This window comes from Pleurodeles waltl, chromosome 3_1 (genome assembly GCF_031143425.1).
Source record: "Pleurodeles waltl isolate 20211129_DDA chromosome 3_1, aPleWal1.hap1.20221129, whole genome shotgun sequence".
Lineage (NCBI taxonomy): Eukaryota > Metazoa > Chordata > Amphibia > Caudata > Salamandridae > Pleurodeles > Pleurodeles waltl.
This window is the reverse complement of record NC_090440.1, coordinates 1550895203-1550921894: the sequence shown is the minus strand read 5'-3', so window position 1 is coordinate 1550921894 and position 26692 is coordinate 1550895203. Positions and strand designations below refer to the sequence as shown.

The 26692-nt window shown below is 43.2% G+C and overlaps 1 protein-coding gene across 8 annotated transcripts in view; it reads left to right on the top strand.

Annotated features, from left to right (window-relative positions):
- PKP4 (plakophilin 4) overlaps nucleotides 1-26692 on the top strand; it is a 643120-nt gene that overhangs the window by 394904 nt on the left and 221524 nt on the right. For 4 of the 8 annotated variants that reach the window (XM_069225133.1, XM_069225134.1, XM_069225132.1 and 1 more), the window contains exon 9: nucleotides 26251-26442. The exons of the other annotated variants lie outside the window; for them this stretch is intronic. In XM_069225133.1, the coding sequence (XP_069081234.1) occupies nucleotides 26251-26442 (192 nt within the window). The remainder of the gene's footprint in view (nucleotides 1-26250; nucleotides 26443-26692) is intronic. 8 annotated transcript variants of the gene reach the window in all.

The window sequence follows — 26692 nt, the reverse complement described above, 5'->3', positions numbered from 1 at the left end:
GGCTACCCCGAGGAGCCCCCCCCCTTGCCTGCCTGCCTGCACCGCTGAAGAGATCCCTTGGTCTCTCATTGAAAATCATTGAAAACCCGACACGTGTTTGCACACTGCACCCGGCTGCCCCCGCGCTGCTGAGGGTGTACTTTTTGTGCTGACTTGTGTCCCCCCCGGTGCCCTACAAAAACCCCCTGGTCTGCCCTCCGAAGACGCGGGTACTTACCTGCTGGCAGACCGGAACCGGGGCACCCCCTTCTCTCCATTGAAGCCTATGTGTTTTGGGCACCTCTTTGACCTCTGCACCTGACCGGCCCTGAGCTGCTGGTGTGGTAACTTTGGGGTTGCTCTGAACCCCCAACGGTGGGCTACTTTGGACCCAAAACTGTGACCTGTAAGTGATTTACTTACCTGCTAACAATAACAATACTTTACCTCCCCCAGGAACTGTGAAAATTGCACTAAGTGTCCACTTTTAAAACAGCTATTTGTGTTTTATGTGAAAAGTATATATGCTACTGTAATAATTCAAAGTTCCTAAAGTACTTACCTGCAATACCTTTCAAAAGAGATATTACATGTAGAATTTGAACCTGTGGTTCTTAAAATAAACTAAGAAAATATATTTTTCTATAACAAAACCTATTGGCTGGATTTGTCTCTGAGTGTGTGTTCCTCATTTATTGCCTGTGTGTATGTACAACAAATGCTTAACACTACTCCTTTGATAAGCCTACTGCTCGACCACACTACCACAAAATAGAACATTAGTATTATCTCTTTTTGCCACTATCTTACCTCTAAGGGGAACCCTTGGACTCTGTGCATACTATTCCTTACTTTGAAATAGTGCACACAGAGCCAACTTCCTACAAGGGGTCTCAAGTGAGTAGAATGCAAGGGGGGGTTGGGGGGGGGGGGGGAAACAAGAGAGAGAAGAAAAGAAAGGGGCATCTGTCAAAGTCCAGGAAAGAAATGGCCAGAATGACCTACTCGAGAGTGGAGGCAGAGAGAAACAGAAACACGCAGCCCACACAGATAAGGTGATTTAGAGGGGAGGCTGAAACAAAAGAAACAGTAAGGATAGAGAAATAGAGGGTAAGACGTGGGGACAATAGAGGGTAATCCATAATGGAAGCAGGGAATGGTGGAAAACAAAGGAGGAAAAGAGGGTAAGATGGAAAGGATAAGAAAAGGGGGAGAAGAAAAGCCAAGGGAGAAAGGGAAGAAATGGGGAAAAAGAAGAAAGAAAGAAAAATAGGGAAAGAAAGAGAGGTCTCTTATCTGGGAATTCAATGCTGGCTGACTCACTGCATCAAAGGTGGGCACTCTCTGTGCGCCTATACCGACCTCTCCTCAGGACCGCTTGAGTGAAGTGGCCTGGTTGCGGTTGGTAAATATAGTGGTCCTAATAAGGTGAGATGAGATCCAGCTGCTGGCAATCACCGTCGCGACCCGGGTGTGGGCGATACCGGAAATGCTAACGAAGTGCCTTCGTTGTGGATATTGGCAAAATATGGGCCGGCCGGCCCCGGATATGCCGGGGACCGGAAGTGGCCATGCGCGACAGGGGAGCGCCCTGAAGTGACGCTGCCCTCGCGCATGCAGGTGGACTAACAGGACATCCGACCTCGGCAGAAGCGCCGCACTGGGCGGCCGAGGCTAGGGGACACCCTGCGAGCGGGGACGGCGCTGTGAAGTGACGCCCTTCCCGCACGTGTTGCCGGGAAACGTAGTCTCCCGGCGGCATAGCAGGGTGAGGATCAGGAGACAGCCGGCTGCCTGTTGCTCGGCGGGGGGGGAGGGGGAAAGGGAGACAGAGGGAGTAAAGGGGTGGGTAAGGAAGAAAGATGGAAAAGGGGGAGGGGAGAAAGGGATATATGAAAAGGGGCCAGGGGTAAAGGAGGGGAACAAGGAGAAACAGGAGGGGTGGGGGGGGGGGGGTTGCTTGGGGGTAGGGGGAAAGGGGGGAAAAAAGGAGGGTGGAGAAGAGGAAAGACCAACAGGGGAAAGGGAAAGGAAAGTGCAAAGAGGTGAAAGGAGGAGGAAAAAAGGGAATAAAAAGAGAGTGCAAAGAGGTGAAAGAAGGAGAAGGAAAAAATTAGAATAAAAAGAGGAGAAGAGAAAAATGAGCGAGGAAACGAACAAAGCCCAAAATGTAAAAGCCAAAAGACGAAAAGGCAAAAACACAACGCACCAACAACAAACCACGGAGTAAAAGTGAACAGCAACAACCCACACATGGCAGAAGTATAACGGGAAGGAAAAAATAAATAAAATAAAATAAAGAGGAAATTGAACAAAAGGAAAGGTAGTGAGGGAAACTAGTGGGGGGGGGCAAAGGGAATTTTGAGAAAAAAGAGGGAACAAAGGGAAAGAAGGAAAGAGGAGGAATGAGGGAAGGACACAACAGGAGAGTGAGAATGCATAGAGGCGAGAGTGAGGGGAAGAAAAAGGGGGGAGAGAAGGGGCTATGGAGGCCCAACCAAGGCGGAGAGAGGTGGAAAAGACAGTACTATACAGGCGGAGGGAGAAGAAGGGGGAGGTACAAAGGGCATGTAGAGAAGGAAAGTGCGAAAGGAGACGAAGGTAGTATGGGGGGTTTTAAGTTTGAAGAGAGAACCAAGGTATCTCATCATTTAGTCCAGCCGTGTCGGTGTGTAACCTCCATATCCAGCGTTGCTCAGCCCTAAACCGTTTTTCTGACATGTTAGGGGTCGAAGGAAGAAAATGTTCCAGGACCGTCCATGACATGTCATCCGGGGAGTGATTTTTTTAGCAGGAAGTGGCTAGTAAGTTTTGTTGCATCGCGTTTGCACCTAATCGTGCTTCTGTGCTCACAGATTCTGGTGCTAACCTTTATCGTAGTCATCCCCACATATTTGAGTAGGCAAGGGCATTTGATTAGATAGACTACGTTCTTGCTGTTACAATTCGTAAGTGATTTCTGCACCCATGGGGTTTTAAGGTCAAGATTGACGGTGGTAGATCTGTGGGTAAAGCGGCAAACGCTGCAGTTGCCGCATGGGTAATGACCTGCGGGGGGGCCATCTGCCAAAGTGTAGTCTGTGTGAGAAGTAACTTCTCTTTAGGTCTTGTGTGGACCACCATGTCGCGTATATTGCTTGCTCTCTTATACGCGTGTAATGGTGGTTCAAAGGGTAAACCGTCAGGATTTTCCAATTGTCTCTTATAATTTTCTGGATTTCATTGGATAAGGGATTGAATGTGGTCACACATACGATCTTCTCCAAACTTGGTTTCAGTGCTCGGGCTGTAACAACTGGTCCCTATTATTATTGCGTGCTCTTTTTCGTGCCCTACTGACCAGATGTGGGGGATAATCCTTGGTGTATAGCTTGGTAGTTAATTTGTCTGCATGCTTGCTGTAATCGATCATGGATGAGCAGTTTCGTCTTAACCGTAGGAACTGCCCGACCGGGAGGTTATCTCTTAGAGCTCGTGGGTGGAAGGTCTGGTATTGTAACAAGTTGTTGCAATCCGTCGGTTTATAGTACACTTCTGTGGCCAGACTGCCGTCATGTTCATAGATGAGTAAGTCGAGAAAAGTTAGCTTGTTGTCACCTATGTTCATCGTGAAAGTTAAGAAAGGGTTGGCTCCGTTAAGCCAAACAGCGAACGCCAGGGCCTCTTCCTTATTACCATTTCATATCAACAGTACATCATCGATGTATCGCTTCCAGAGTTTAATCTGGTCTCGGTAGGGATTGTCCTCATGCAAGACCGCATGTCTTTCGAAGTGGTCGACGTATAGACATGCTAAACAGCTTTGCAATAATTTCCTCGCAGTGCATCCTCAGAAGACTGCAACTCTTCAGCCTGCACAAGAAGAAGAAGGAATCTCCCTTGGAGTGAAGGAGTCACGTCCCTGCAATCACAGGTACCTACAGCAAGCGACGACCAGCTGCGTGGATCACCTCTCCTGCTGAGCTGCGTGGATCCTGTATCATGGGTGGTGGTCCGGAGTAGTCCTCTTGGTCCTCTTTGCCAGCTGTCCAACTTTGGTGGAGTTAAGCCTTTGTCTTCCCACGTAGGACAGTACCCCCGTGCACCGTGTCTCTTGCAGCTGCCAAGGTTTGTTTGCATTTCCTCCAAGGGATCTTCAGGCTATGTGTAGCTCCAGCCCCCAGCACTCCATCCTGAACAGAACAGCCTCCTGCATGGTTCTCTTGCAGCATGGGATCCACTACTGTAGTGCTGCATGGGCTCCTTCTGTGATTCCTGTGTCCCCGTCATATGGGTGCTGCCTCTGCTCCTGTGGACTCTGCGACGCTGAGGGTCCCCTGTGACTCCCCCTACTGGGTAGAGTCCTCCTGGGCCATGCTAGTCCCCTGCAGCACCTCTTTTCCACTAACTGCAGGTTTGCCTTTGCCAAGGCTTGTTGGTGGAAATCCTGCACTGACACCCATCTGCAGTCTTCCTTCCAGCTTGGGACATCTTCTGCATCCATCTGGAACTCCTCTCTAGCTCCTGGACTGCATTGCTGACCTGTTCTTCAGAACTGTCGACCAACTCCTGCATCCACAGCTGGGTTGGTAGTACCTCTAACTCCTCCTGGACTCCACTGTGACTCTTGGACTTGGTCACCTCTCTCCACAGGTCTTCTTTCTTCAGGAATCCACTGCTAGTTTTCTTGCAGTCTTCTCTAGGTGTCTTCTTTTTCTTATTTTCCTCCTTGTGGGTAGTTTGGGGAAAATACAGTGTTTTACTCCTGCATTCCTGGTCACTGGGGGGGCACTGTGTTACTTCCCTTTGTGGTTCTGAGGGACTATTGCCTTTTCAGTATTTTTTGTGTGGCTTCACTAAAATAAAGTACCTTTATTTTTGTAACACTGTGTGGTTTCTTTCATGTGTGTAAGTGCTGTGAGACTACATTGGTATTGCATGAGCTTTTCATGTCTCCTAGTTAAGCCTTGGCTGCTCATCAACAGCTACCTCTAGAGAGCCTGGCTTCTAGACACTGCCTACACTTCACTAAGGGGGGGATACCTGAACCTGGTATAAAGTGTAAGTACCATAGGTACCCACCACACACCATGCCAGCTTCCCACAATATATATATATATGTTCGATGGCATCTGTCGCTGTAGATACGCATGTTTTGCATAGCTCGCCATCTGGTGTTGGGCCGGAGTGTTACAAGTTGTTTTTCTTCGAAGAAGTCTTTCGAGTCACGGGACCGAGTGACTCCTCCTTTTGTCTCCATTGCGCATGGGCGTCGACTCCATCTTCGATTGTTTTTTTTTCCGCCATCGGGTTCGGACGTGTTCCTGTCGCTCCGAGTTTCGGAACGGAAAGATAGCTAATTTTGGAAGATTTTCGTCGGTATTGTTGCGTTCGGGATCGGCGTAGTTAGATTCAACACCGCGTCGAAAGATCGAAGAGCTCCGGTGCCTTTCGGGGTAATTTTTTCGATCCCCCGTCGGGGCCTGGTCGGCCCGACCGCGTGCAGAAGAACGCCGATGGAACGGACCCCGTTCCGTTTCTGTCCCAAATGCCACAATAAATACCCCTATACAGACCAACACTTGGTCTGCAACCTGTGCCTGTCACCTGAGCACAGTGAAGACACCTGCGAGGCCTGTCGTGCGTTCCGGTCCCGAAAAACTCTCCGAGACCGTCGAGCCAGAAGACTTCAGATGGCGTCCGCGCCGACAGCCCACCGGGAGTTCGAGGAACAAGAAGAGGAGGGAACCTTTTCGATCCAAGAATCGGACTCCGAAGGATTCGACGATACACAAACCGTGAGTAAGACGTCGAAAACCACTCAGAAGAAGATTTACAAGGCCCAGGGGACGCCACTGCCACCAGGCCATGGCTCGACCCATAAATTCGGTGACTGACCGTCGGCACCGAAAAAGGCCCAAACAGTGCTGAGATCGTCCGACTCCGGTCGAGACACCGGCACGCAGCCTTCTCGGGACCGAGAAAGTGCTGGAGACAAGCATCGACACCGAGATACCGGTGTAGACACGGCTCGACGCCGAGACAGCGGCACCGAAGAAGATCGACGCCGAGAGGTTTCGGCCCCGAAAAAGAAAAAAGTCACCTCGGAGCCGAAAAAAGATGCAGACAGGGTTTCGGTGCCAAAACAAACTGCAACCGACCCAGTTTCAGGCTCTTATACAGAAGAGCACTCGCTAACCTCCCAAATGCAAAAGCATAGGTTTGAGGAAGAACTACACTCAACTGATGTAGACCATACGCAAAAGCGTATTTTCATACAGCAGGGGACAGGAAAAATAAGCACCCTTCCCCCTATTAGAAGAAAGAGAAGATTGGAGTTCCAAACTGAACAAACACCACAAACAAAAGTGGTGAAAAAAGTTACCCCACCACCCTCTCCTCCACCTGTGATTAACGCCTCACCAGCACAAACTCCATCACATTCCCCAGCTCACACCACCATGAGCCAGGGTGACCAAGATCAAGACGCATGGGACTTATACGACGCCCCAGTGTCAGATAACAGTCCGGAGGCATACCCTACGAAGCCATCTCCACCAGAGGACAGCACTGCGTATTCTCAAGTGGTGGCTAGAGCAGCACAATTTCACAATGTAAGCCTCCACTCAGAACAGGTCGAGGATGACTTTTTATTCAACACACTCTCCTCCACCCACAGCTCCTACCAAAGCCTGCCTATGCTCCCTGGTATGCTCCGGCACGCAAAAGAAATCTTTAAGGAGCCGGTCAAAAGTAGGGCAATCACACCAAGAGTGGAAAAAAAGTATAAGGCGCCTCCTACAGACCCGGCTTTCATCACTACACAGCTGCCACCAGACTCTGTCGTTGTAGGAGCAGCTAGGAAAAGGGCCAACTCCCACACATCTGGAGATGCACCACCCCCAGATAAAGAAAGCCGCAAGTTCGATGCAGCTGGTAAGAGAGTCGCAGCACAAGCTGCAAACCAGTGGCGCATCGCTAACTCCCAGGCACTACTTGCGCGCTATGACAGAGCCCATTGGGATGAGATGCAACATCTCATTGACCATCTGCCCAAGGACCTACAAAATAGGGCAAAACAAGTGGTTGAGGAGGGACAGACCATTTCCAACAACCAAATCCGCTCCTCCATGGACGCTGCAGATACAGCTGCACGGACAATTAATACATCTGTAACTATCAGAAGGCATGCATGGCTCCGAACGTCTGGATTTAAACCAGAGATTCAGCAAGCAGTTCTCAATATGCCTTTTAACGAAAAAGAACTGTTCGGTCCAGAAGTGGACACAGCGATTGAGAAACTCAAAAAAGACACGGACACTGCTAAAGCCATGGGCGCACTCTACTCCCCGCAGAGCAGAGGGAATTACAGCACATTCCGTAAAACACCCTTTAGAGGGGGGTTTCGGGGTCAAAGCACACAAGCCAGCACCTCACAGGCAACACCGTCCAGTTACCAGGGACAGTACAGAGGAGGTTTTCGGGGACAATATACAGGGAGTGCAGAATTATTAGGCAAATGAGTATTTTGACCACATCATCCTCTTTATGCATGTTGTCTTACTCCAAGCTGTATAGGCTCGAAAGCCTACTACCAATTAAGCATATTAGGTGATGTGCATCTCTGTAATGAGAAGGGGTGTGGTCTAATGACATCAACACCCTATATCAGGTGTGCATAATTATTAGGCAACTTCCTTTCCTTTGGCAAAATGGGTCAAAAGAAGGACTTGACAGGCTCAGAAAAGTCCAAAATAGTGAGATATCTTGCAGAGGGATGCAGCACTCTTAAAATTGCAAAGCTTCTGAAGCGTGATCATCGAAAAATCAAGCGTTTCATTCAAAATAGTCAACAGGGTCGCAAGAAGCGTGTGGAAAAACCAAGGCGCAAAATAACTGCCCATGAACTGAGAAAAGTCAAGCGTGCAGCTGCCACGATGCCACTTGCCACCAGTTTGGCCATATTTCAGAGCTGCAACATCACTGGAGTGCCCAAAAGCACAAGGTGTGCAATACTCAGAGACATGGCCAAGGTAAGAAAGGCTGAAAGACGACCACCACTGAACAAGACACACAAGCTGAAACGTCAAGACTGGGCCAAAAAATATCTCAAGACTGATTTTTCTAAGGTTTTATGGACTGATGAAATGAGAGTGAGTCTTGATGGGCCAGATGGATGGGCCCGTGGCTGGATTGGTAAAGGGCAGAGAGCTCCAGTCCGACTCAGACGCCAGCAAGGTGGAGGTGGAGTACTGGTTTGGGCTGGTATCATCAAAGATGAGCTTGTGGGGCCTTTTCGGGTTGAGGATGGAGTCAAGCTCAACTCCCAGTCCTACTGCCAGTTCCTGGAAGACACCTTCTTCAAGCAGTGGTACAGGAAGAAGTCTGCATCCTTCAAGAAAAACATGATTTTCATGCAGGACAATGCTCCATCACACGCGTCCAAGTACTCCACAGCGTGGCTGGCAAGAAAGGGTATAAAAGAAGGAAATCTAATGACATGGCCTCCTTGTTCACCTGATCTGAACCCCATTGAGAACCTGTGGTCCATCATCAAATGTGAGATTTACAAGGAGGGAAAACAGTACACCTCTCTGAACAGTGTCTGGGAGGCTGTGGTTGCTGCTGCACGCAATGTTGATGGTGAACAGATCAAAACACTGACAGAATCCATGGATGGCAGGCTTTTGAGTGTCCTTGCAAAGAAAGGTGGCTATATTGGCCACTGATTTGTTATTGTTTTGTTTTTGAATGTCAGAAATGTATATTTGTGAATGTTGAGATGTTATATTGGTTTCACTGGTAATAATAAATAATTGAAATGGGTATATATTTTTTTTTGTTAAGTTGCCTAATAATTATGCACAGTAATAGTCACCTGCACACACAGATATCCCCCTAACATAGCTAAAACTAAAAACAAACTAAAAACTACTTCCAAAAATATTCAGCTTTGATATTAATGAGTTTTTTGGGTTCATTGAGAACATGGTTGTTGTTCAATAATAAAATTAATCCTCAAAAATACAACTTGCCTAATAATTCTGCACTCCCTGTAGAGGAGGGCAATTCCCTAGGAATAGAGGAAAATTTCAAAGCCCCAAAACCCCTACTACTAAGCAGTGACTCACATGTCACTCACCCCCTCCACACAACACCAGTGGGGGGAAGAATAAGTCATTATTACAAAGCATGGGAGGAAATCACTACAGACACTTGGGTTCTAGCAATTATCCAACATGGTTATTGCATAGAATTTCTACAATTCCCTCCAAACATACCACCAAAAACACAAAATTTTACAAAACATCATTCCAATCTCCTGGAGATAGAAGTGCAGGCACTATTGCAAAATAATGCAATCGAATTAGTGCCAAACACACAAATAAACACAGGAGTTTACTCACTGTACTTTCTGATACCAAAGAAGGACAAAACGCTGAGACCAATCCTAGACCTCAGAATAGTGAACACATTAATCAAATCAGACCACTTTCACATGGTCACACTACAAGAAGTATTACCATTGCTAAAACTACACGACTACATGTCAACTTTAGACCTCAAGGACGCGTATTTCCATATACCAATACACCCATCGCACAGGAAATACCTAAGGTTTGTATTCAAAGGAATACATTACCAATTCAAGGTACTGCCTTTCGGATTAACAACCGCACCAAGAGTCTTTACCAAATGTCTAGCGGTAGTCGCTGCACACATCAGAAGGCAGCAAATACATGTGTTCCCATATCTAGACGACTGGCTAATCAAGGCCCATTCGTTAATAGAGTGCTCAAATCACACAAATCAGATCATACAAACCCTCTTCAAACTAGGGTTCACCGTCAACTTCACGAAATCCAACATTCTGCCGTGCAAGGTACAACAATACCTAGGAGCCATAATAGACACAACAAAAGGAGTAGCCACTCCAAGTCCCCAAAGAATTCAAAATTTCAACACCATCATACAACGCATGTATCCAACACAAAAGATACAAGCAAAGATGATATTACAACTCCTAGGCATGATGTCTTCATGCATAGCCATTGTCCCAAACGCAAGACTGCACATGAGGCCCTTACAACAGTGCCTAGCATCACAGTGGTCTCAAGCACAGGGTCATCTTCTAGATCTGGTGTTAATAGACCGCCAAACTTACCTCTCGCTTCTGTGGTGGAACAACATAAATTTAAACAAAGGGCGGCCTTTCCAAGACCCAGTGCCACAATACGTAATAACAGATGCTTCCATGACAGGGTGGGGAGCACACCTCGATCAACACAGCATACAAGGACAATGGAACGTACATCAAACAAAACTGCATATAAATCACCTAGAACTTCTAGCAGTTTTTCAAGCACTAAAAGCTTTCCAACCAATAATAGTTCACAAATACATTCTCGTCAAGACAGACAACATGACAACAATGTATTATCTAAACAAGCAAGGGGGGGACGCACTCCACGCAGTTAAGCCTGCTAGCACAAAAAATTTGGCGTTGGGCAATTCACAACCAAATTCGCCTAATAGCACAATTTCTACCAGGGATCCAAAATCAACTCGCAGACAACCTCTCTCGAGATCACCAACAGGTCCACGAATGGGAAATTCACCCCCAAATTCTGAACACCTATTTCAAACTCTGGGGAACACCTCAAATAGACTTGTTTGCGACAAAGGAGAACGCAAAATGCCAAAACTTCGCATCCAGATACCCACACAAACAGTCCCAAGGCAATGCCCTATGGATGAACTGGTCAGGGATATTTGCTTACGCTTTTCCTCCTCTCCCTCTCCTTCCTTACCTGGTAAACAAACTCAGTCAAAACAAACTCAAACTCATATTAATAGCACCAACTTGGGCAAGGCAACCCTGGTACACAACGCTGCTAGACCTATCAGTAGTACCCTACATCAAATTGCCCAACAGGCCAGATCTGTTGACACAACACAACCAAAAGATCAGACACCCAGATCCAGCATCGCTGAATCTAGCAATCTGGCTCCTGAAATCCTAGAATTCGGGCACTTACAACTTACCCAAGAATGTATGGAAGTCATAAAGCAAGCCAGAAGGCCATCCACCAGGCACTGCTATGCAAGTAAATGGAAGAGGTTTGTTTGCTACTGCCATATTAATCAAATACAACCATTACACACAACTCCAAAACATGTAGTGGGTTACTTGCTTCACTTACAAAAATCTAACCTGGCTTTCTCTTCCATTAAAATACACCTTGCAGCAATATCTGCATACCTGCAGACTACCTATTCAATTTCCCTATATAAGATACCAGTCATTAAAGCATTCATGGAGGGCCTTAGGAGAATTATACCACCAAGAACACCACCTGTTCCTTCATGGAACCTAAATGTTGTCCTAACTAGACTTATGGGTCCACCTTTTGAACCCATGCACTCCTGCGAAATACAGTTCCTAACCTGGAAGGTTGCATTTCTCATCGCCATTACTTCCCTAAGAAGAGTAAGCGAGATTCAGGCGTTTACAATACAAGAACCTTTTATACAACTACACAAGAATAAGGTCGTCCTAAGGACTAATCCTAAATTTTTGCCAAAGGTTATTTCACCGTTCCATCTAAATCAAACAGTGGAACTTCCAGTGTTCTTTCCACAGCCAGATACCGTAGCTGAAAGGGCACTACATACATTAGATGTCAAAAGAGCATTAATGTATTACATTGACAGAACAAAGAACATCAGAAAGACTAAACAACTATTTATTGCATTTCAAAAACCTCATGCAGGAAACCCAATATCAAAACAAGGTATAGCCAGATGGATAGTTAAATGCATCCAAATCTGCTACCTTAAAGCTAAACGACAGCTGCCCATTACACCAAGGGCACACTCAACCAGAAAGAAAGGTGCTACCATGGCCTTTCTAGGAAACATCCCAATGCAAGAAATATGTAAGGCAGCCACATGGTCTACGCCTCACACATTCACCAAGCACTACTGTGTAGACGTGTTATCCGCACAACAAGCCACTACAGCAACTGATGCCACGAACAGATGTACACTGGGTAAGTGACATTTTCAATATATATGTTCGGTGGCATGTGTTGCTGCAGATACACATGCTGTGCACATACCGCCATCTGGTGTTGGGCTCGGAGTGTTACAAGTTGTTTTTCTTCGAAGAAGTCTTTTCGAGTCACGAGATCGAGGGACTCCTCCCATTTCGGCTCCATTGCGCATGGGCGTCGACTCCATCTTAGATTGTTTTTTTTTCCGCCATCGGGTTCGGACGTGTTCCTTTTCGCTCCGTGTTTCGGGTCGGAAAGTTAGTTAGAATCTTGGAAAAATCGTCGATATTGTTTGCGTTCGGTATCGGGTTAGCTATAACAGATCGACACCGACTTTTGAAGAGCTCCGGTGGCCCTTCGGGGTTTTTTCGATCCCCCCCATCGGGGCCTGGTCGGCCCGGCCACGTGTCTCTTCAAGGCTGATGGAACGGACCCCATTCTGCTTCTGCCCAAAATGCCATAACAAGTATCCATAAACAGATCACCATCTGGTCTGTAACTTGTGTCTGTCTCCAGAGCACAAGAAGAATACCTGTGAAGCCTGTCGAGCGTTTCGGCCGAGGAAGACATTAAGAGACCGAAGAGCAAGAAGACTGCAGATGGCGTTGGCGCCGACAGGACAAGGGCGTTTCCAGGAGGAAGAAGAAAGCTTTTCCATCCATGAATCGGACTCGGACGAGCTCGATCCCGAAGAAACGCCGAAAACCGTGAGTAAGACGTCGAAACATAAAACTCACGAGAAGACAACAAAAGCCCAGGGGACGCCACCGCCAACAGGCCATGGCTTAACCCGAAAAATAGGTGACCGATCATCGGCACCGAAAAAGGGCACGCTGGTGGCGAAGTCATCCGACTCCGGTCGAGATACCGCCACACAGCAATCTCGGGCTCGAGATAGTGGCTCCGAGCAGGTTCGGCACCGAGACAGCGGCACCGAAATGAGTCGGCACCGAGAGACCACGACGCCTAAAACAAAAAAGGTTTCGTCGGAACCGAAAAAAGTAGCCGAAAAGGTTTCGATACAGAAACATCCGGCTTCGGAACCGAAATCAAGTTCCTACACAGAGGAACAAGGACTGTCCTCACAAATGAAAAAACATACATTTGGACAGGAATTAGAGGCAATGGAGCCGGACTACACCCAAAGACTGCTCCACATCCAAAAAGAAACGGGAAAGATCAGCACTCTCCCTCCTATTAGGATGAAACGCAAACTTGCCTTCCAGGAGAAAGACAAGCAGCCACAGGCAAAGGTGGCTAAACAAGTAACCCCGCCACCATCTCCACAATGCTCTCCGCAACCATCACCGGTAGCCACTCCACCTATGATGCAATCCCCGACCCACACAGGGATGAGTCAAGATGACCCTGACGCATGGGACCTTTATGATGCACCAGTGTCAGATAATAGTCCTGACTGTTATCCAGCTAGACCGTCGCCACCAGAAGATAGTACAGCCTACGCACAAGTGGTGTCGAGGGCAGCGGCATTTCATAATGTCAGCCTACATGCAGAGCCCATTGAAGACGACTTCCTATTTAATACACTGTCGTCCACACACAGCCAGTACCAGAGTCTTCCCATGCTACCTGGGATGCTCAAACACTCCAAACAAGTGTTTCAGGAGCCTGTAAAAGGAAGGACCATTACTCCAAGAGTGGAGAAAAACATGAGGCCGTCCAGCAATATTTACTGTAGTAACCCCTCGTTTTTTTCTTGTTAATTATACCTTCTTATGCATTCCAGAAACTTCTTGTTCGTTTGATCACCTTGTCACATTTTATGCACTTAAGGCATGCCTAGTGTAACTTCAGTAGCTATTTTTTAGTGGCATTGAGATCTCTTATATCCCATGCTACTGAAGATCTGTGATACATTCAGATTTTCCTTGTTAAAAACTAACGGACTGCCTCATAAACTACACTCCCAGCTTTTCCAGATCGTGTCAGTTTTTTTTAGATCTGCTTGGAAAGACCTTTAAATCCATCAGATTGCAGCTTTTTGTGGTTTACTGGAAACGTTTGCATGAAGTTACAGGTAATCCATCATTCTTAACTAGGGCAGCTGAATAGTGCTCCGTTTTATATTGGTCATTAAATGCTATGAATTGTTCTATTGATGATTTTGTTTATCTCATGTGAAACGTCTGGTGTAGTGTGTAATGTGCACCTTTTCCCTGCACCCATCTCTTGATTTACGCTGCTTTTTTAAAGAATGGCATTTGTGTTTGACTTGCTGTGGAACACTCAATTCTACCTATGTTTGGGGTTGTTGGTCCTCCTTGCCTTGTGAGACATGTTTCTAAGAGGATGGCCGTTTATTGGCCTGATTAACGATTTCCCTTTTCCTCGGTGGTTGAGGGGAGGCCAATGGAGTGTGTGAGGGAGAGATGGTATGTGTTGGTGTGCAGTCAGCAAAACCAGCTCTGTTGGTTATGACAGTGCTTGTTTCCTATTCATGTGACTTAAAAATCCTATAACTTATCTCTGTAATTTACAAATACATATACCTTGCTTACCAGCGGGTCTGCAATACAATTTGTGAGTTCTTTGAAAAACACACTCCAGCACTGTGTGCAGTTCCACAGCAGTCAACTGTTCTGAAGCATGTAATGCCATTCTACTCATTTGTTTTCATCTTGTTTCACTTTGTTATTGATTATTATCTTGGCATCTATTACACTCTGTCTCTTAATCACTGTAAGCTGAAGTAATGAGACTGATTTACTTGCTATATTTTGGGGACATTTTTTGTTACAATGTTTATTTTATCATTTGTCTTGTTTTATTTCACTGTTGTACATGCTGTACAACAAACACTTTGTATGTTTGTTTTTTTTGTTTGTTTTTTTGTTTTACTCCCATCCTTCAGTAATCTACACAGACTTTTTATGCCACTCGTTCATATATTTGTACACCTGAATTATTGGAAAGGATTGCAGCTATTTCTGGAGGAGAAATGTATATCTTGCAAAAACCGCTCCCAACCTCGTAGACATTCGGGGATGTCACAGCAGCAGATTGGTGGAGCTGCCCATTATTATACAAGGAAATATTTCTCCGTAGGATCAAAGATGGGCTCTGTCTGTTCTGAATGCTGCAATATTTATTTCAAAGAGCTCAGAACGCGTTTCGCCCAAAAAATCTGTCTTGCTCACCTTCATGGCGATACACACATGTGACGTATATATTAAGTGAAACTGAAAAAGGACCGACAAAACAGCACTTCATAATATCACCCTCTTTGAGTAGTATCTTATCCGCTAATAATTTACCAGAAACATGACAATTGAAAACAGAATACATATGGCAATGCAAAGCAAACTACTATTGCCACAGTGGGCTTATCTTACTACATTTAAAAAATGCAACTTCATCAAGTCCCATTATAGTATATTGGGTTCATCTTATTGCAGTCCATCAACTCTACATCTTGTCTAATCATTGCATTATTTCGTTCTAGAAATCATCACATAATTAGTACATAAAACTCATGTATATAATGAAACAAAAAAGGACTAACAAAACAGCACTCCAAAATATCACCATCTTTGCTTTGTAGCAAATCATTGATCAGAAATGTGACAACTATTTGAAAGGAAAATACATATGGCAAGGCGAGATATGTTATACAGTGACAGTCGCCACTGTATATCTCTACTTAGGTCATAGTTTCCATAGGAAGAGCATTTCTGTTTTGCTAAAAACATTGGTGCCATCTGAAAAGTTTTTGGGCAGTTTGTCAAGCATGTATTAATATTAATTCACAAACTGTTGCAGCTACAGAAAAAATGTCTGAATGGAATTACACCACATTTGACAAAATTGGTAGAACTTTTTATTATTTAATAAAAATCTATTGTTTGAGAAATGTGCTTCAAGAGGTCTTCCGAGTGGACGTGAAAGGGTTAAAAAAGAAAATGTGTATCTGGATAGTGGATCCCGCCCATACTGAAAATTTATTTTTTTTTAAAAAAGAAAGAGGTGGGGAGGGAGAGCACTCTGATTGGCCGAGGAACTTGTTTCACCTGCTGGAATTTTCAGTACTGCAAGACTGCTACCAGTTCTTATCTGATTGGTTGCCCACAGTCCAGGGAAAAATCTGGGGGAGGGGTGGAGGGTAAAAATGTAAAATATATATATTTTGTTTTTGTAGCACAGAACTTCCCTGGGGTACCGTGGTACTCCGATGGGAGCCGCTACACACGTTTGCCTGTCATTATTTCCATTCAAGCTTATCTGAGGGAAATTTGCATGGTACCATAAATGCAATGCTTGAGTACCACAACCAGAATCTTAGCAAAGTGTTGTTTTAGAAAACTAAGCAAAATGTTGGTTGAACATCTGTGGGGAGGGGCCCGCCTGTGGTGGGAAGCTTTGTTTACTGAGAAAAATAAAAGGTTAAATTGAGGTTATAGTTAGGTGTTGAAATGAGATGAAAACTAGTGTTTTGAAATCAAATATCTCTGTAATTCGCCACTTCCAGTTTACAGAGCAAACTATAACTTGCAACCGTTCTGCATTGCTCATGACCTGCTATATTACATCATTCATGTCATTTTAAGTGACATCGTTGATGACATCACTGATGACTTTGTGATCATTGTTATATTGACCCATAGGGTTTGTGGACTTTAAACTATTTAACACTGTACACCTTTGCGTAAATTTCTATTTCCTTTAATGAGATTACCCTCTTCCAGACTTTAGATGTCCTTCAATTTTAAGTCAGGATTTTGACAAGTATATATTTGCCATTGTACAGACACCTTCTGTTGGGCCCTATGGTCAGTGCTCCGTAGCTTAGTAAAAAATACTACACACATTCTGGAAATGGGCATGAAAGCATAGAACTTTACAACCATGCTCACAGCGCTATAATAAGATAAATCATCTCAAAGTGGGACACCCTTACATTACACGTTAAGTAATCTAAAGTGCCCCAAAATCTCAGTGAAGTTTTAGAAATAAACATGTGCAGTTTATTGCATTTGTCAGTACCACTATATTACAACTATTTAACATGTCCATGTGCCTAGACAACCACTGATGGTTAATGTGATGTTAACAGCAGTTTTGGCCTTTATTACAGATTTGTCTAGGACAGGCTCTGGCTTTTAAGCCACAAACTACTTTCAATCATACCATTGCAACCCACATCAGTTGCATGCAGCGTTTACCTTTTTTCATATCAGTACTTCTTCCACCCGAAATGTTAGTGATTTATAAATGGTTAATCATATAACCTTTAAAATGCCCAGTTACATTTGTGTCCAGGTATTACAATGCTGTCAATCTACACATGTGCACTTAGTAACTTTTTAATGTATGTGAATATGGTGTTGTCACAGATGTCATCAGTGATGTCATCAATGAAGTAATTTGAGATCCATCAGTGATGTCATCAATTGTCATTTAAAGTGTCATGGGTGACAGTGGTTTTGGTATAAAAACTTATAGAAAGCAAGATTGATGATTGTTTGCACTCAAAACAAAATGTACACAAAAAAGCTACAACTTAAAGTTTTGCCAAACAGTTGTGTAAATATGAATGCCATTTCTTTGAGGCATCATTTAGTAAAGCTTTTCATGTATGCCAATATTTAAATTAAAAAGAGGTTAATCATGGAGAATCTGTTTAAAACTAAAATTAGGAGACCAATTGTTAAATGAAGTCGTGGTTGCACCTACAATATATGTCTTTACACTGTTCCAGATTTACTATTGTGAGGCGTTCACAAGAAAAGTCAGTAGCAGACGAGGAACCTGTACTCATAGTAAACTTTGTGATTTATTTTTTTACATATGAAAATATATACATATATTCTTCTTACACCGCCACAACGTGAAAAGTTTTACTTTTGCCAATTATTGCTAGTACACTTCCCTTCCTTTTCCCAAATGAGGAGTTGGTGTATACCTTTAAGCATGTAAGTTTGTGGGTGTTAGGACTCGCAGAGCATTCCAACCCTGGTACTCCCGCTTCCTGCCTTCTTGAGTGTCCTGTACTTAGATGTATGAAAGGTGACAAAATCACAGCCATGCTATAATCCAGACTGTAATATAATATGAACTGCAGCATAACCCGAGAGGCTCTTATCAAAGTTGTACTATAATGAGATTGCTGTCCTCATCACTGCATGGCCCCAAAAGGGACATGTGTTTTTTTTATTTTTTAACCTGAAATAAAATTAAACGCAGTGGCCCTGATTTACTTTTTTGACTGATAAACATTACTTGAAGACCAAACATGTGTAACAGAGTACACTTTTTAATCACAATTTAGAGATACAAGGTGTGATTTGTACATAGATATAAATTTCTTTCAACAATGACTTGGAGGGCCTCTTTTGGCCTTATTACATGCACCATCCCAAAGAGTGTTGCTGCCTTTTCTCATCTTTGTTTCCAAAGCTCCTTGTAATTCATGTAGGTGTATTTCTTTTGATTACTTTCATTAGTCATACTTACTAGATGGAACTTAGTAATAAATTAATGACATTACTGTCAACGATTACCTTGAGTACTGCTTAATGAGTCATACAGTGGTCTGAGTTTTTGCTGCCTTTTCGCTTTTTGTCTGTTGACCCCTCTAAAACTTGTGTTAGAATAGACAAACTCTCACCAGCGGGCTGTAACCAAAAAAAGGTAGCAGGCTATCAGAGATGATACTATTGTGACTTAAAAGTTCATTGTGTGGCATGAACTTCATTCCTGGATGGAAGACCGAGAGAGAGTAAAAGAGAAGCTGAAAGAGAGAGAAAGGGCAAGAGATAGAGAGCAACATTCTTTTAGCCTTTGGTTATTGATAAACTTAAAATTAGATATTTTTGAACAAAATAAAATGTGTTTGTCAATAAAGAAGGTGAGATCACCTTTTGATATATAACTTAAACATTTTACTTTTTGTAGTTCACCAATCATTTGATCATGCATATATCTATTCACCCATTGAGATTGAAACTCTTTACATTTACATTTAAAGTGAAAGTCATGTAGCACCTTACTCACTAGGCCACAAATGACTCTTTACAATCCTGCCTCAAAAGGTAACTATAACGTTTGAAATAAACATTTTGATATATTGACAGTTTGAAATCCTTCATTTGAAAGACCATTGTATTTAGAAGCTCTCTCACGTCCTCATCCCAGAATGGGATGGAAGACATGGAAGAAGAGAGAGGAAGATAATCTCCATTGTTTCCTAGGGCTTGCAGTACCAAATATGTGCCACTGGGGACACTGCCTATTTCAAGTATTTTGATCTTTCCATTTTGCCATACAGCATCATCTGAAAGTATCTTTCAATGCCTCCCATTTTCCAGGCCTCAGATCATGTTTTATTAGCAATTCAAATTCAGAAGTGGACCGCTCTGTCATAGTTTTTCCCTAGCTAGTATCTCGGTCTGGTTTGGGAATCACTACTATTCCAGCCTTCCCTGCAACATTGATTTAGTAATCTCTCTCCTGTCAGCCAAGAATTGGCATAGTTTTGTAAGTGTGAGGGTGAGTTGCTACGGAAACATTTTATAAAATCCTTAAAGGAGTCCTTGTGATCCTGGCGCTTTGAATGATTTTAAACTACATTTAGCCTTTATTATGTCTTTGATAAATTGTGAAGCGAGTGCTTCTTGTTGTGTAGAATCTGTGTAGAAAACTGCCCTGTTCCTCTCACTTCTCCATATCTGAGGTGCACATTCTTGTGTAAAAATCTCTAAAGAGTACTCCTATACACCCCTTCCACAAAGGCAGTCAGAATGAGATATGCCACATGTGCATGGTACCAGGTGTGTCAAGTTCCATTGCATAGCTATAGAAGCAGTTTCTAGACGCCCCACTAGGTGACTGGTACACACAAGATAATGACATAACCTGGAAGCAACTGACTCAGTCAAGGCTGGACGGGCCGTACCGGGCATTGGGCATTTCCCCAGAAGGCTGGTATGGTGGGGGTCTACTTTTGTTACTGGTGGGACGGTTTTGTAGCAGTGCAGCAGTTTGAAGAACACTGTAGAGTTCCTTGTATATCCAAAAGTCTTCAGGCAACAATAAAAGGGCCAAGATAACTTTGCTGATTAATGTACCTGCTGGAGAGAGATTGGAATTTTGTCTAGTGGCAGTTCTGGCTCATCTAAGGTAGTGCAGAGGGTAAATATACATGCTGCAAAGAATGTGTACTATGCAGATCACAGAGCAGTATTTTATGTGCAGTGCTTAGCGGGAAACTGCTTTTGTCACAGAGATCCTTTAGTTATTGTGCAGTTCATAAATAACAATCATAGACTCGCACAGTAAGCTATGAACTGCCATCAAAGAGCTGCATACAAACTGCATGGTACAGGTTAGGAAGTTATGTTTTTGACTACCCTAATTTTGCTAAAAAGGGTGTGTTTGGGTAGAAATAAATTAGTAAAGTCAACCCTAACCACTGAGTTATGCTCTGAATCCTACGTTTATGCTTCCCCAGACCAAGCACTCTTAAACCATGCCTACCAGTATGGACAACAGTGTGGATGACGTGAATTCTACACCTTGTAGTCCCCTCTGTTTTATGTAACATTTTCTATACACTGATTTACACACGTCTGATTCATTGTCTCTATATGTATGTGTGTGTGATGTAAAGTGCTCCAACACCCTATGCTAGTAAGAGAGGTACTGTAAAACAAATGAAATACATGTGCGACGAGGGCTATGGAGAGATGAGAGGCACTGTTAAAAAGCGATGGTGAGGGAATCATTGAAGAGCCCCAATAAAGATTACCATATCTTGGTACACTGTAAGGTCATTATTTACTATGCTTTGAAAACGCATACAATTTAATATATAATGAAAATGTGTTGTAGAATGCACTGTGTTTGCCATTTTTCCCCCAAAATGTTCTTGTACGGAGACAAAGACAAACTAATTTGTGGTGAATGCTACACTGATAATTGTGAGTTCTACTGGTACTTCTACATCAATCTACTAGTTTTGGAAACCCTCTTGTTTCTACCTCCCCTATAGTTTCTTGTGGCATCCACATGTACAATGATCCTGAATCTAAAGTGACTATCAGATCATTTGGTTAAATAAATCCAGGCTGCCTATTAGGATGGCAGTATATTGTATCATTTTTATGCGATTCCTTTTTAAAGGTAGAGTTTTAAGAACAGGTCTGCAGTCTGAGAAAGGCTCCATTAGTAACACAATTACTGAGACTTTTTGTCTTCCTGGTTGTTGCAGCACGTGTCTTTAATAACAGTTCTTCTGCCATATTCACCTATTTAGATTGTCTGTCATTCTTTTCTCCTATGAATTTGAGTGGTTGCTGCTCTTCACTGGTTTAATTCGAAAAATAGCTTTTTTTTTTATCTTTCGTTAGTAATGTTCCAAATTTTAGCATATGCGAAGCTGTATTAAAGTTGGCTAGATGGATGATTTAACTTTAAGGTTTTAGTCTTCGTTTTGTCTTCATTTATTGATATTTGAGAAAGGCCACGGCCTCATTGTCTTTTTTTTTTTTTTTTTTTTTTTTGTGCTAACCCACTTCATTAAATGTCACTCATGAGTCACCCATAAAATAAACTCTCTGTGTAATAGAGGACCACCGCCAACGGAGAAAATGACTCGGCTCAGTTGTAGGATATCCACACTAAATTAAACGTGGTTATTGTAAAACAAAGACTATCACATCTCAGAAGTCTACAAGAGGACTGATCATAAAACGACTCGGGGGGTAAAACAGAGAGAGGCAGAAGAAGTAACAATTTTCAATAAAGTTTTCTCTTTATATCTCCTGAGGAGGATGAGTAGCACAACTAAACCCCATTGCGCCCCTTTGTATGACCAAATAATTTTCCTCCGCTCTAGGCAATGCCGTAGAAGCAAAGGCTATGACCACCTCCAGTCCATTGTCAATTTGCAGGCACCTTGAAATTCCTGTATATAGCTAGCACTGCCTTGTTCTTTTAATCAAACCAACTCTGCAATGTGGCAGTACATCCAAGGTTTCAAGGGACTGGAAACCAATGCAACATTCTGATCGAACTTGGAATAGTACCACACTAGCCCTAAAATATTTTGCTTCTCATCTTTGGTTTCTGGTACACATATTAGCTATCAACACTTCTCAAATCGGTTTGTGCTTTTACTCTCTGGAGATATGAGGTAAGCCAGACACTCTCTAGTGCTCGCTCTAAACTGATATTTTCTACCTTGAGCTTCGATCCTCATCCTTTCAAACTAGATCATACCTCACTGAAATCTTTGTCATGCCCTTTGACCCTTCTTGTGTACAGCAGAATGTCGCCGGGGAAGAACATAAAGTTTTCATCTCTCTGGAAAAAAAATCAGCAAATGACAAAAGATCAAGGGGCACCCATACAAGCCTGAATACACCCAGTGGTGCACCAAATTATGTGAGGTGCCTAGAAGAACCCTCTTCTACTTTTACTTGATGATAGTCTAATGCATGCCTCTACATCATTTAGGTAGTCAATGCTTGACTAGTATTTGATGTTGGATGTTGGTTAACCCGTATGTTTCTGTTCATGTTTCTAAGGTCAACAGACATATGTCTTTGCTTCCTTACCTAGGGTTCACAACAGTGTGCACTAGCCATTCTGAGGCTTTTCATCAACCTCTTCAACTCTTCCCTTTAAAGGCTCCTTTAGATCACTGCTACCTATCTTGCTTTATGTACCATAGGCTTAGCTCTTCTCCTTTGTATGATGGGGGCGCATACCCTTTCTGCAGTCTAATTCCCCAGCAAACACATCAGAAAATGTACAAAACAAATATGTTCTTACAGTGGATGTAAATACTTACAACACTTGTTCCTTGGCATTATCTAATGCCTACAGCCTAACAAGTTATCACTTATTTTTGTCACTTGCACCTTACCACTTGACCTCAGTTGCCATGCATAACTCCCCCTCTCCATAACTTCAGGATAATATCCTATTCTCTCTCGTTTTTTCCCATAAGCTCACCAAATATCCTTTCAAATCATTGTCACCACCAGTGTATACGGTAAATTTAAGTCTGACAGTATCATCTCTTTGCAGTCCAATCTCCGATCACTTGCTGACATCTCTGCCTGATCTTGTGACAACAGCACACAAGCTTCTTTTTCTGTCCCATGCTAATCTCCAGTAGATTAACTTTTCACATTTTACACACCTTGGCATAGTGTCCATTTATTCGGCTTTTAAGGCACAATGGTTGCCTGGCAAAAACTTGTCATGCTGTTGAAATTGTGTCCCAAATTAGCACATGTAAAATAAGTTAATTTATTTTTGCCACCTGCAACTTTTACTGCATTGATTTGTGCTGGACTGCTCACATCGTCTTTAGCAACGTCATTTTTTTCCGAGCACAAGAGTCACACGTTTGAATCCAGTGAACTCTTTCACATGCCTCAGTACGCTCCTTGCTCTCAAGTATGGTAATAGTTTTTCCTGCATTTTGGACCTATTTGTGCACCTCACCAGCTGGCCACTAATTAGAGAATCCATGAGTTCCCCTAAATCACATATAGCAGACATGTTTATAAGTCCACCTATGTATTCCCCATGGCATTCTGTACACTGGCATAAAACGTATGGCATTCTAAACTTCCATAAATCTCTATCGGCACCTGTGGACCCGCATGGGTTATCCCAACTGCCACAACAGTGTTCTCCTTCTGGAGCTGCAGAGTTGTTTGGAGGTCCCAGGGTAGCGTACTTAAACTTTTAGGCAGTCAACACAAATGGCTCACAGGAATTTTACCACTGTCTCCTGTGGGTATGTTGATACCTTTTCTTCCTCCCAAATATCCAACTGTGCTTCATTTCAGAAGCAAGCAGTCGAAGCAGACGACACTTCATATGCACTCTTTCACACTTTGGCCCAATCCATTGTAGCCTATTACTGTGTGTTGGGTGTCATACAGAGTTACTCTCCCTGTATTTATTTAAATATATATATTTCACTCTCCTTGCAATGATTGTCCTCCATCCCATGCTGGGTGTAAGATCAGAAAAGTCCCTGATCCCCGAGCTAGTATATATATAACTTCTTTCTGTAGATTAAACCACCACAGAAGAGTGAGCATACCAGCACTTGCTTCCTCAGTCTCTTTACCACCAGCCTTTGATCCAGTCTGTCTGCTTTGTGGAAAGTGGTTCTCCATATTTAACTCTAATTGGCAGGACCGCAGAGTGCTGCACAGGTTGATGGGACAACATTGTCCACTGCACACACTGTAGGTTATGCTTGCTGGTGTTTTAATTCATGACCGTGGTGCATGAATATACTGAAAGTGGTTACTTATTCTAGGAAACCACTTGCACCATCAAATGACCTTTCTTTGAGGAGTAACTAAATAGCTGCTGTCACAATTTAGATACTTTCATACTAGTGCATTCTGGGGTGAATTCATACATTCAAGTATGCAGAAGTGCGACCAAGCCATATTCTGTGTGTATGTAAGCACAGAACCCATGGACTGTGGATTCAGCATATTACAGGGTTCAGTAGCAGAGATCACGAGGAGCCTACTGGATCGTTGGCAGTTGGCCACAACAGCTGATATTAGTACAGATATCATTAAGATTGCAAGTTCTGACTCCGTATAGCACTTCAATCTGAACTCATTCATACTCCACCAGTTCGTCATAGAGCCGTTCATCTGTTTTAGTATTATCAATTAGCATCCTTTGTTTAGTAGTTTTGACCCCCTTTATTATTCTTGAACCTCCCTGCTTATATCTGGAATTGAGCACCCTGGTAGGCCTGGACCTCAGAAACCTGCCTAATATCTTTTCCTCTAGCTTTTTATCAATGACCAGTAAACTGCTGCATGTAATTTATTAATTAAGAAGTCGATGCCAAATATTTTAATCCTTGATATTTACTGGTCCATCTCACAGTTAACCCTCGCGGTTGAATGTAAGGAACAAACACCAGTTCCACTGCATGCCTTTATTGACCCAAATGACCTTATGTTTACTGCTTTCAGATCATGGAAAGTATTGACAGTGGTCCAAGAAGACCTTTTATTTGAAGCTAATGCTAGTAGTAGTGTAACTTGTCAGTGGCATAATTTCTATTTAACAGACGTCAGTCTTGCACAATCTGTATGAATGTGCCTCTCGGGGTACCTTTGTTGGCATCCGATGACTACCTACTCAAGCACATTCATTCAACACATACCTGTAGTTACTTTCCACATTTTTGCATGGACAGCAGGTCCTGTATGCTAAGTACTTAAATCTAACTTAACTAGGTTTTAATTTCAAGTACCGTCAGACAAATCCCGATCACATGGAACTCAATCAATATATGAAATTCTCGCTTCTCCTAGGATAAGAGCATGTCCATAATGTTGCAACTTTGTAGGAACCTGGACATTGTCATTGATGATGTAATGAGCTGGGTCAGCAGCTCAAACTTTCTTCTGTTCAGAAACTTTTGCAACAACCTTAACCAACCACTATTTTACCTCACTAAACTGTTAAAGAATATTTACCTAATTTGATATACATTTTGGCAGTAGCATCAGTCTAGGCTTCCTAAAGATCTAATGTAATACTCTAGAGTTGCCCAGAAGATGGCCTTAAACCTACTCTTCATGTGCAGGAAATGTAATCTTAGCAGCGCGTTAGTCTCCATGCATGATTCAGACAGATTTATCTTAATGGGTCTTTCAGTTCCCCCGGACTATTCTCTTTGCAATGCCATCATCATCATCATCTTTCTTAAAATCACTTCTTTGAGACATGGCAGGCATTGTGTCTTAACCTTCTCTTTGTGCTTTTGCCTTATAATATAGCCATTGGCTCGTGTTCAGCAAATGAATGACAAAGCTTTCTTCACACACTTAACTAAACCTATTCTGTCAGTACATTTATTCTTCCCATATATAAAATAGTACCAAGATCCCATTTCAAGAAGAATGTTGCACTTAAAAAAAATTGTGGTATATGTAATACTATTTCAAAAACGATCTTTACTCGAAAAAGAGGAAGCAGAGAAGTGTAACTTTACCTTCATTTTACAACCTATGGTGGCCATGCTCTGTGGGTGCAGATTAGAGTGAGGGATTTGTGAATCCTGCAATTTTAACACAACCTATGCCAGTAGTGCACTGGAATATCTTAATCACTGTTTGAAAAAAACTCATACAGTGTCTGAATAATTTAATACAGAATGGTGGCAAATATCTCTTCACATTTGTTTACCTTACTGTACGCACATTTTTGTTTTCAGGCTTGAGAAGCTCCTATGCTAGTCAGCACAGCCAGCTTGGGCAAGAACTACGGTCAGCTGCATCACCCGACTTGCACATCACCCCCATCTATGAAGGGAGGACATACTATAGTCCTGTCTACCGCAGTCCGAATCATGGAACAGTGGAACTGCGCCAGGGGTCTCAGTCAGCCATGTATCGTACTGGAACAGGTAGGGTGTATTTTCTGTATAAGGCCTACAATATTTTTAGTGAAGGGTGTGGAATTTCTATCTTCCAGTGCCACAGGCTCAGTTTTTGATTGGAGACAAGTCTTCAGATCTATTATGTCCGCTGGACAAGCCAGTTTTTTGTCCATATACCCTTCTGTACTACAAACCACTTGGCTACCAGTTTACAGGATGATGGTGTAGTTATGTCAAGGACGCACCTTCTAGTGGAAAGTCAAGACACATAGTGCCT